This window comes from Oncorhynchus masou, chromosome 32 (assembly GCF_036934945.1).
Source record: "Oncorhynchus masou masou isolate Uvic2021 chromosome 32, UVic_Omas_1.1, whole genome shotgun sequence".
NCBI lineage: Eukaryota > Metazoa > Chordata > Actinopteri > Salmoniformes > Salmonidae > Oncorhynchus > Oncorhynchus masou.
In genome coordinates this window covers 92,127,548-92,139,749 of record NC_088243.1, presented here as the reverse complement: position 1 = coordinate 92,139,749, position 12,202 = coordinate 92,127,548, and the positions used below count along the sequence as shown (strand labels likewise).

The following is a 12,202-nucleotide window of genomic DNA, read 5'->3' as shown; positions in this document are numbered from 1 at the left end:
TCCTCCCTCCTGTCCTCCCTCCTGTCCTCCCTCCTGTCCTCCCTCCCTCCTGTCCTCCCTCCTGTCCTCCCTCCTCTCCTCCCTCCTGTCCTCCCTCCTGTCCTCCCTCCTCTCCTCCCTCCTGTCCTCCCTCCTCTCCTCCCTCCTCTCCTCCCTCCTGTCCTCCCTCCTCTCCTCCCTCCTCTCCTCCCTCCTCTCCTCCCTCCTCTCCTCCCTCATGTCCTCCCTCCTCTCCTCCCTCCTCTCCTCCCTCCTCTCCTCCCTCCTGTCCTCCCTCCTCTCCTCCCTCCTCTCCTCCCTCCTGTCCTCCCTCCTCTCCTCCCTCCTGTCCTCCCTCCTCTCCTCCCCCTAGCCCCCGGCGGCTCCGACCAGCCGTAACTACACAGAGATCCGAGAGAAGCTCCGGTCTCGTCTGACGCGTCGTAAGGAGGAGTGTCTTCCCCAGAGACGGGACTCTGACCCGGCCGTGTCCACCTCCATCGACCACCGAGACGTGGACGAGCTGCTGGACTTCATCAACTCCTCAGAGCACAAACCAGCCAACAGCGCTAAGGCTGCCAAGCGGGCACGCCATAAACAGAAGAAGAAGGTGATGTCACATGACGTGGTGGGAATAGTCATCAATACAGATCAGTTAATACATATTAAAGTATTGGTGTTTGTTCAGAACATCGAAATATGTATTTGTGTCAGTAGGATGTAATATTAGTAGTAATCGCCTGTTTCTGTAGTGAGACAGCTTGATGTACAGGACACCCCCTGGACAGGACACTAGTCTATCTCCTGTTTCTGTAGAGAGACAGCTTGATGTACAGGACACCCCCTGGACAGGACACTAGTCTATCTCCTGGATCTGTAGTGAGACAGCTTGATGTACCAGGACACCCCCTGGACAGGACACTAGTCTATCTCCTGTTTCTGTAGTGAGACAGCTTGATGTACCAGTACACCCCCTGGACAGGACACTAGTCTATCTCCTGTTTCTGATGTACCAGTACACCCCCTGGACAGGACACTAGTCTATCTCCTGTTTCTGATGTACCAGTACACCCCCTGGACAGGACACTAGTCTATCTCCTGTTACTGTAGTGAGGCAGCTTGATGTACCAGGACACCCCCTGGACAGGACACTAGTCTATCTCCTGTTTCTGTAGAGAGACAGCTTGATGTACCAGTACACCCCCTGGACAGGACACTAGTCTATCTCCTGTTTCTGTAGAGAGACAGCTTGATGTACCAGGACACCCCCTGGACAGGACACTAGTCTATCTCCTGTTTCTGTAGAGAGACAGCTTGATGTACCAGTACACCCCCTGGACAGGACACTAGTCTATCTCCTGTTTCTGTAGTGAGACAGCTTGATGTACCAGGACACCCCCTGGACAGGACACTAGTCTATCTCCTGTTTCTGTAGAGAGACAGCTTGATGTACCAGAACACTAGTCTATCTCCTGTTTCTGTAGTGAGACAGCTTGATGTACCAGGACACCCCCTGGACAGGACACTAGTCTATCTCCTGTTTCTGTAGTGAGACTGTCTGTCCTGTCTAATTTTATTTTTGTTTAACCTTGATTTAACTAGGCAAGTCAGTTAAGAACAAATTCTTATTTACAATGACGGCCCCCTGTCGAACCATCTGTCTGTCTCTCCCCACTTCAGGAGAAGCAGACCCAGGCGGGTAGTGGTGATGGTGAGGGAGCTGGTAGCGACCCCCCCTCCACCCCTCCAGAGCCCAGTGAGGACCCAGACCACCTCAGCCTGGAGGAGGAGGAGGAGGAGGAGGATGGGGAGTACGGTGAGGGCCCGGAGGCTAGTCGGCTGCTGGAGTGGCCCCAGCTGGAACTAGAGAGGGTCAACTCCTTCCTGACCTCTCGGCTAGAGGAGATCAAAAACACCATCAAGGTAAGGATATCTGCATCCCAAATGACTCCCTATTCCCTAAATAGTGAGCTACTTTTAACCAGGGCCCATGGGCAAAACTAATGTACTATATAGGAAATAGGGAGTCATCTGGGACTCATATGATCATTGTCCGGGAGTCATCTGGGACTCATATGATCATTGTCCGGAAGTCATCTGGGACTCATATGATCATTGTCCGGGAGTCATCTGGGACTCATATGATCATTGTCCGGGAGCCATCTGGGACTCATATGATCATTGTCCGGGAGTCATCTGGGACTCATATGATCATTGTCCGGGAGCCATCTGGGACTCATATGATCATTGTCCGGGAGCCATCTGGGACTCATATGATCATTGTCCGGGAGCCATCTGGGACTCATATGATCATTGTCCGGGAGTCATCTGGGACTCATATGATCATTGTCCGGGAGCCATCTGGGACTCATATGATCATTGTCCGGGAGCCATCTGGGACTCATATGATCATTGTCCGGGAGCCATCTGGGACTCATATGATCATTGTCCGGGAGCCATCTGGGACTCATATGATCATTGTCCGGGAGCCATCTGGGACTCATATGATCATTGTCCGGGAGCCATCTGGGACTCATATGATCATTGTCCGGGAGTCATCTGGGACTCATATGATCATTGTCCGGGAGTCATCTGGGACTCATATGATCATTGTCCGGGAGCCATCTGGGACTCATATGATCATTGTCCGGGAGTCATCTGGGACTCATATGATCATTGTCCGGGAGCCATCTGGGACTCATATGATCATTGTCCGGGAGCCATCTGGGACTCATATGATCATTGTCCATATGTAGGGCACTATAAAATCCGGAAGGCGGAATGAATTCAACAACATTTTTTTGATCAAATTTAGTTGGAAATCAACTATACTGAACAAAAATATAAACACAACATGTAAAGTGTTGATCCCATGTTTCATGAACTGAAATAAAAGATTCTAGAAATGTTCCACATGCAGATAAAGCTCATTTCTCTCAAATTTTCTGCACAAATTTGTTGACATCCACCTGACAGGTGTGGCATATCATAGAATCTGATTGAACATCATGATCATTACACAGGTGCACCTTGTGCTGGGGACAGTAAAAGGCCAATTTAAAATGTGCAGTTTTGTCACACAACAGAATGCTGCTGATGGCTCAAGTTTTGACAGATTGTGCAATTGGCATGATGACTGCAGGAATGTCAGCAAGAGCTGTTGCCAGAGAATTTAATGTTAATTTCTCTACCATAAGCTGCCTCCAAAGTCGTTTTAGAGATTTGGCAGTATGTCCAACCAGTCTCATAACCACAGACCACGTGTAACCACACCAGCCCAGGACCTCCACATCCGGCTTCTTCACCTGCGGGGTCGTCGGTCACCAGACACCCGGACAGCTGATGAAACTGAGGAGCATTTCTGTCTGTAATAAATCCTTTTTTTGTGGGGAAAAACGCATTCAGATTAGCTGGTCCTGGCTCCTCAATGGTTTGGCATGGCTCCTCAATGGTTTGGCCTGGGCCCACCCACTCCCACCCATGTCTACGCCACAGCCCAGTCAATCGAGGGTTTAATGATTTTATTTAAATTGACTTGATTTCATAATATGAAATGTAAACTCGGTAAAATCTTTTGAAATTGTTGCAAGTTGCGTTTTTATATTTTCGTTCAGTGTAAATGTATTGAATTTATTCGAAAATGTATTAATTTACCCACAAGACATGGACATCATCAGTGATGCGTATTGTCCTTCAACTTTCTGAAGAGGCAACACAGGAATGTCCCTGTCTGTTTTCCTACCACTTCGTGTAGCCGTTAGCGATGATGCTAACACAGGAATGCCCCTGTCTGTTTTCCTACCACTTCGTGTAGCCGTTAGCGATGATGCTAACACAGGAATGCCCCTGTCTGTTTTCCTACCACTTCGTGTAGCCGTTAGCGATGATGCTAACACAGGAATGCCCCTGTCTGTTTTCCTACCACTTCGTGTAGCCGTTAGCGATGATGCTAACACAGGAATGCCCCTGTCTGTTTTCCTACCACTTCGTGTAGCCGTTAGCGATGATGCTAACACAGGAATGCCCCTGTCTGTTTTCCTACCACTTCGTGTAGCCGTTAGCGATGATGCTAACACAGGAATGCCCCTGTCTGTTTTCCTACCACTTCGTGTAGCCGTTAGCGATGATGCTAACACAGGAATGTCCCTGTCTGTTTTCCTACCACTTCGTGTAGCCGTTAGCGATGATGCTAACACAGGAATGCCCCTGTCTGTTTTCCTACCACTTCGTGTAGCCGTTAGCGATGATGCTAACACAGGAATGCCCCTGTCTGTTTTCCTACCACTTCGTGTAGCCGTTAGCGATGATGCTAACACAGGAATGCCCCTGTCTGTTTTCCTACCACTTTGTGGAGCCGTTAGCGATGATGCTAACACAGGAATGCCCCGGTCTGTTTTCCTACCACTTTGTGGAGCCGTTAGCGATGATGCTAACACAGGAATGCCCCTGTCTGTTTTCCTACCACTTTGTGGAGCCGTTAGCGATGATGCTAACACAGGAATGCCCCTGTCTGTTTTCCTACCACTTTGTGGAGCCGTTAGGGGCATTCCTGTGTTAGCATCATCGCTAACGGCTCCACAAAGTGGTAGGAAAACAGACAGGGGCATTCCTGTGTTAGCATCATCGCTAACGGCTACACGAAGTGGTAGGAAAACAGACAGGGGCATTCCTGTGTTAGCATCATCGCTGTCTGTTTTCCTACCACTTTGTGGAGCCGTTAGCGATGATGCTAACACAGGAATGCCCCTGTCTGTTTTCCTACCACTTTGTGGAGCCGTTAGCGATGATGCTAACACAGGAATGCCCCTGTCTGTTTTCCTACCACTTTGTGGAGCTGTTAGCGATGCTGCTAACACAGGAATGCCCCTGTCTGTTTTCCTACCACTTTGTGGAGCCGTTAGCGATGATGCTAACACAGGAATGCCCCTGTCTGTTTTCCTACCACTTCGTGTAGCCGTTAGCGATGATGCTAACACAGGAATGCCCTGTCTGTTTTCCTACCACTTTGTGGAGCCGTTAGCGATGATGCTAACACAGGAATGCCCCTGTCTGTTTTCCTACCACTTTGTGTAGCCGTTAGCGATGATGCTAACACAGGAATGCCCCTGTCTGTTTTCCTACCACTTTGTGGAGCCGTTAGCAATGATGCTAACACAGGAATGCCAGTCCTTAATCTGTCTATGAAACCGGTCCTTAATCTGTCTATGAAACCAGTCCTTAATCCATGAAACCAGTCCTTAATCTGTCCATGAAACCGGTCCTTAATCTGTCTATGAAACCAGTCCTTAATCTGTCTATGAAACCAGTCCTTAATCTGTCCATGAAACCGGTCCTTAATCTGTCTATGAAACCAGTCCTTAATCTGTCCATGAAACCAGTCCTTAATCTGTCTATGAAACCAGTCCTTAATCTATGAAACCAGTCCTTAATCTGTCTCTGAAACCAGTCCTTAATCCATGAAACCAGTCCTTAATCTGTCCATGAAACCGGTCCTTAATCTGTCTATGAAACCAGTCCTTAATCTGTCTATGAAACCAGTCCTTAATCTGTCCATGAAACCGGTCCTTAATCTGTCTATGAAACCAGTCCTTAATCTGTCTATGAAACCAGTCCTTAATCTGTCCATGAAACCGGTCCTTAATCTATGAAACCAGTCCTTAATCTATGAAACCAGCCCTTAATCTGTCTCTGAAACCAGTCCTTAATCCATGAAACCAGTCCTTAATCTGTCCATGAAACCGGTCCTTAATCTGTCTATGAAACCAGTCCTTAATCTGTCTATGAAACCAGTCCTTAATCTGTCCATGAAACCGGTCCTTAATCTGTCTATGAAACCAGTCCTTAATCTGTCTATGAAACCAGTCCTTAATCTGTCCATGAAACCGGTCCTTAATCTATGAAACCAGTCCTTAATCTATGAAACCAGTCCTTAATCTGTCTATGAAACCAGTCCTTAATCTGTCCATGAAACCAGTCCTTAATCTGTCTATGAAACCAGTCCTTAATCTGTCTATGAAACCAGTCCTTAATCTATGAAACCAGTCCTTAATCTGCCTATGAAACCAGTTCTTAATCTGTCTATGAAACCAGTTCTTAATCTGTCCATGAAACCAGTTCTTAATCTGTCCATGAAACTGGTCTTTAATCTGTCTATGAAACCAGTCCTTAATCTGTCCATGAAACCAGTCCTTAACCTGTCCATGAAACCAGTCCTTAACCTGTCTATGAAACCGGTCCTTAATCTGTCCATGAAACCAGTCCTTAATCTGTCCATGAAACCGGTCCTTAATCTGTCTATGAAACCAGTCCTTAATCTGTCCATGAAACCAGTCCTTAATCTGTCCATGAAACCAGTTCTTAATCTGTCTATGAAACCAGTCCTTAATCTATGAAACCAGTCCTTAATCTGTCTATGAAACCAGTTCTTAATCTGTCTATGAAACCAGTTCTTAATCTGTCCATGAAACCAGTCCTTAATCTGTCCATGAAACTGGTCTTTAATCTGTCTATGAAACCAGTCCTTAATCTGTCCATGAAACCAGTCCTTAACCTGTCCATGAAACCAGTCCTTAACCTGTCTATGAAACCGGTCCTTAATCTGTCCATGAAACCAGTCCTTAATCTGTCCATGAAACTGGTCCTTAATCTGTCTATGAAACCAGTCCTTAATCTGTCCATGAAACCAGTCCTTAATCTGTCTATGAAACCAGTCCTTAATCTGTCTATGAAACCAGTCCTTAATCTGTCCATGAAACCGGTCCTTAATCTGTCCATGAAACCAGTCCTTAATCTGTCCATGAAACCAGTCCTTAATCTGTCTATGAAACCAGTCCTTAATCTGTCTATGAAACCAATCCTTAATCTGTCCATGAAACCAGTCCTTAATCTGTCTATGAAACCAGTCCTTAATCTGTCCATGAAACCGGTCCTTAATCTGTCCATGAAACCAGTCCTTAATCTGTCTATGAAACCAGTCCTTAATCTGTCTATGAAGCCAGTCCTTAATCTATGAAACCAGTCCTTAATCTATGAAACCAGTCCTTAATCTGTCTATGAAACCAGTCCTTAATCTGTTTATGAAACCAGTCCTTAATCTGTCCATGAAACCGGTCCTTAATCTGTCTATGAAACCGGTCCTTAATCTGTCCATGAAACCGGTCCTTAATCTGTCTATGAAACCAGTCCTTAATCTGCCCATGAAACCAGTCCTTAATCTGAATCTGAGAAACAGTTGAAACCCTGATTTAAGGCATTTTTAGCTGTTTTAAATGTTGGTTTATTAAATTTATTGACGCTTTTCTTCTCTTTTCCAAAATAAAAACGTTGACCTTTGACCTTGCAGGACTCTATCCGGGCCTCGTTCTCCATGTACGATCTCAACCTGGATGTGAATGACTTCCCCAAAAAAGCTGCTACTCTGGAGGGCAACCATCTTCTCTCCCACCTCAACGGCTCCTCCTGCTCTGACCTGCAGCAGATAGACCTCGATCTGGCCCCTCTCTCCCTGGGTACCTTCAAGAGCCATCTGGACCTGGTCAGCGGCTGGGAGGAGGCCCACCCCAGGGACAACTCCCCCATCGGCCCCATCTCACCCCCGGCTAGTAATACTGTACCTGGGGTAGGGGGACCAGGGGTTGGTACTGGGGCGAAGGATGTTCACAGGCTCCACACCACCCCCAGCCTCTCCAAGCTGATCCGGGTGCGCTCCCCAGAGAGGTGCCCCTCTGCGAGGCCTGAGAATAAACACCAGGCCCCTGCTTCGATCCAGACCCAGGCCTCTATTAAGGTAGCTAAGCCTAAAGAGGAGATCCCAGTGGAGCCCAAGAACATGACAACCCCTACCCCTGGGGTTAATGTTGGGGCTGGTAAGAACATGACAACCCCTACCCCTGGGGTTAATGTTGGGGCTGGTAAGAACATGACAACCCCTACCCCTGGGGTTAATGTTGGGGCTGGTAAGAACATGACAACCCCTACACCTGGGGTTAATGCTGGGGCTGGTAAGAACATGACAACCCCTACACCTGGGGTTAATGTTGGGGCTGGTAAGAACATTACTACCCCTGGGTCTGGGGTTAATGCTGGGGCTGGTAAGAACATGACAACCCATACCCCTGGGGTTAATGTTGGGGCTGGTAAGAACATGACAACCCATACCCCTGGGGTTAATGTTGGGGCTGGTAAGAACATTACTACCCCTGGGTCTGGGGTTAATGCTGGGGCTGGTAAGAACATTACTACCCCTGGGTCTGGGGTTAGTGCTGGGGCTGGTAAGCTGAAGAAGGGCAAGAAGCAGCAACGTCAGGACCAGCTGCCTCCAGAACAGAACCAGATCAGACCCGGATCCAAAGCAGCTGCAGAGTTGCAGAAAACTGTTTCCAACAGTTCTGATGCTGTGGGTTCTAAGGCTGGTTCTGGTTCCAAACCACCACCTCACTCAGCTGAGAGTCAGAGAACCGGGGCAAGGAGGGCAGAGGAGACCAGACCCACCCGTCAGCAGGCCACCAACGGGACAGTGAGTAGCTCTGGTGCTCCCAGCACCCAAAGAGGGAAGGGGGAGGAGCAAGAGGCCAAAGGTCACTCTGTCACCTCAACCAATCACAACCAAGCCCAGCAGCAGCAGCAACCCAAGGGGAAGAATAAGAAGAACAAGAACAAGGGAGAGAAAACCAGCCGCAACATCGGTACGTTAGTTTAGATAACCCTCTAGTTGACTGTCTCTTGTGTTATACATGTTGTAGGAGACGTCAGTGTGAATGTTAAAGCAATCAGACAGCGTGACCGTTCGTTGGTTGTGATGTTTCTGTCCTGTTTCTTTCTTCCCCAGACGATGTGTTTCTCCCGAAAGACGTGGACCCAAAAGAAATGGATGAGATTGATCGTGAGGTGGAATACTTCAAAAGGTAACGCTCGGCCTCGGTGACAATCCGAAACATTTAGGGCCGCTTTACCAAGCAGACAAGAGATTCTTAGTCTAAGAAGACTAAACTTGGTCCTTGTCTGGGAAACTGGCCCTTGTTTTGTTTGTTGTGTTGCCGCCACCAGCCTCCTGTTCATTGAACCAGATACTGATATATCTCTCGTCTCTCTGTAGGTTTTGCCTTGACTCTGCTAAACAGACCCGTCAGAAGGTTGCAGTAAACTGGTCCAACTTTACCCTCAAAAAGGTTCCTTCCAACGCAGCCCAGTAACTGACGGGTTCTAGAATGCAGAACCCCCCCCCCAACACAACTATGTCCATACAACCGCGACGGCCTGAGGCCTTCTCTCATTCCCACTCTTCGTCCTCCTCCTCTTTTTCCTCACCAAGCCAAGGGACCCTGGTGCAACACCATTTTCCATTCAGGACTGCGATACTGCGTTGCTATTGGCTGACAGCCAGGGATCATTCACACACAAGGGCGACTGAGACTAGACTTTGCTGTTTTGCAACGAGGGAGAAGAGATCCAGGTTGAAACAGGGAGAACTGACAACCTTCTGTTTATCAGATCTGTGTACTTCACTATGTAGTATGGAAAACAGTTACCTTATACAATAAAAAATGTGTTTTTATTGCAATTGTGGCACATTTTAACATTGTTGAAAACCTCTTGGATTGTTATTGGTTGGTTTTATTTGGTGCTTCTGTTCTCCAAAGGTACTGACCCACGACCCACGAGGTTTAGGGTATCTCTCGCTCAACGCACAACCCTGTGGATATATGTCTTTGTCTGTGGATAGGCACTGTTTAGATGATCAATCGCCTCTGAACTATTTTACAAGGTTTCTGATTTACGGTGTGGAGGACACGGGCATTTAAAAACAAAATGTTAAAACACAATATACCGTCATAGACACCATGTGTGGGCTGGTTATCTACACTGTCATAAACACCAGGTGTGGGTTGGTTATCTACACTGTCATAGACACCACCATGTGTGGGCTGGTTATCTACACTGTCATAGACACCACCATGTGTGGGCTGGTTATCTACACTGTCATAGACACTACCATGTGTGGGTTGGTTATCTATACTGTCATAGACACCATGTGTGGGTTGGTTATCCATACTGTCATAGGCACTACCATGTGTGGGTTGGTTATCTATACTGTCATAGACACCATGTGTGGGCGGGTTATCCATACTGTCATAGACACCACCATGTGTGGGCTGGTTATCCATAATGTCATAGACACCACCATGTGTGGGTTGGTTATCTATACTGTCATAGACACCACCATGTGTGGGCTGGTTATCTATACTGTCATAGACACCAACACTATGTGTGGGCTGGTTATCTATACTGTCATAGACACCACCATGTGTGGGCTGGTTATCCATACTGTCATAGACACCACCACCATGTGTGGGCTGGTTATCCATACTGTCATAGACACCACCATGTGTGGGTAGGTTATCTATACTGTCATAGACACCACCACCATGTGTGGGCTGGTTATCTATACTGTCATAGACACCACCACCATTTGTGTGCTGGTTATCTACACTGTCATAGACACCACCATGTGTGGGTTGGTTATCTACACTGTCATAGACACCACCACCATGTGTGGGCTGGTTATCTACACTGTCATAGACACCACCACCATGTGTGGGCTGGTTATCTTCACTGTCATAGACACCACCACCATGTGTGGGCTGGCTATCTACACTGTCATAGACACCACCACCATGTGTGGGCTGGTTATCTACACTGTCATAGACACCACCATGTGTGGGCTGGTTATCCATACTGTCATAGACACCATGTGTGGGTTGGTTATCTATACTGTCATAGACACCACCATGTGTGGGCTGGTTATCCATACTGTCTTAGACACCACCACCATGTGTGGGCTGGTTATCCATACTGTCATAGACACCACCATGTGTTGGTTGGTTATCTACACTGTCATAGACACCACCACCATGTGTGGGCTGGTTATCTACACTGTCATAGACACCACCACCATGTGTGGGCTGGTTATCTATACTGTCATAGACACCACCACCATTTGTGTGCTGGTTATCTATACTGTCATAGACACCATGTGTGGGTTGGTTATCTGTACTGTCATAGACACCACCATGTGTGGGTTGGTTATCTATACTGTCATAGACACCATGTGTGGGTTGGTTATGTATACTGTCATAGACACCATGTGTGAGCTGGTTATCTACACTGTCATAGACACCACCATGTGTGGGTTGGTTATCTACACTGTCATAGACACCACCATGTGTGGGCTGGTTATCCATACTGTCATAGACACCAACACTATGTGTGGGCTGGTTGTCTATACTGTCATAGACACCACCACCATGTGTGGGCTGGTTTTCTATACTGTCATAGACACCACCATGTGTGGCCTGGTTATCTGTACTGTCATAGACACCACCATGTGTGGGTTGGTTATCCATACTGTCATAGACACCATGTGTGGGCTGGTTATCTACAATTGAAGTCAGAAGTTTACATTCACCTTGGCCAAATACATTTAAACTCAGTTTTCCACAATTCCTGACTTTTAATCCTAGTAAAAATTCCAGTCTTAGGCCAGTCTGGATCACCTCTTTATTTTAAGAATGTGAAATGTCAGAATATTAGTATAGAGAATTATTTCTTTAAGCTTTTATTTATTTCATCACATTCCCAGTGGATCAGAAGTTTACATACACTCAATTAGTATTTGGTAGCATTGCCTTTAAATTGTTTAACTTGGGTCAAACGTTTCAGGTAGCCTTCCACAAGCTTCCCACAATAAGTTGGGTGAATTTTGACCCATTCCTCGGTGTAACTAAGTCAGGTTTGTAGGCCTCCTTGCTCGCACGTGTGTTTTTTTTTCAGTTCTGCCCACATATTTTCTATAGGATTGAGGTCAGGGCTTTGTGTCAGGGCTTTGTCACTCCAATACCTTGACTTTGTTGTCCTTAAGCCATTGTCCTTAAGCCACTTCTGACCCACTGGTATTTTGATACAGTGAATTATAAGTGAAATAATCTGTCTGTAAACAATTGTTGGAAACATTACTTGTCTCATGCACAAAGTAGATGTCCTAACCGACTTGCCAAAACTATAGTTTGTTAACAAGACATTTGTGGGGTGGTTGAAAAACAAGTTTTAATGACTCCAACCTCAGTGGATGTAAACTTCCAACTTCAACTGAATACTGTCATAGACACCACCACCATGTGTGTGTTAATTTATTTATTTTTTGCGTTTTATTTAACCTTTATTTAAC

At 46.7% G+C, this 12,202-nt stretch overlaps 1 protein-coding gene across 2 annotated transcripts in view; it reads left to right on the top strand.

Annotated features, from left to right (window-relative positions):
* LOC135526797 (protein FAM193B-like) overlaps positions 1–9,538 on the top strand; it is a 51,084-nt gene extending 41,546 nt beyond the window's left edge. For both annotated transcript variants that reach the window (XM_064955462.1, XM_064955461.1), the window contains 5 exons: positions 353–589; positions 1,660–1,902; positions 7,322–8,663; positions 8,807–8,882; positions 9,074–9,538. In XM_064955462.1, coding sequence (XP_064811534.1) covers positions 353–589; positions 1,660–1,902; positions 7,322–8,663; positions 8,807–8,882; positions 9,074–9,170 — 1,995 coding nt within the window. In that variant the 3' untranslated portion in view covers positions 9,171–9,538. The remainder of the gene's footprint in view (positions 1–352; positions 590–1,659; positions 1,903–7,321; positions 8,664–8,806; positions 8,883–9,073) is intronic.
* The last annotated feature ends 2,664 nt before the right edge of the window (positions 9,539–12,202 follow it).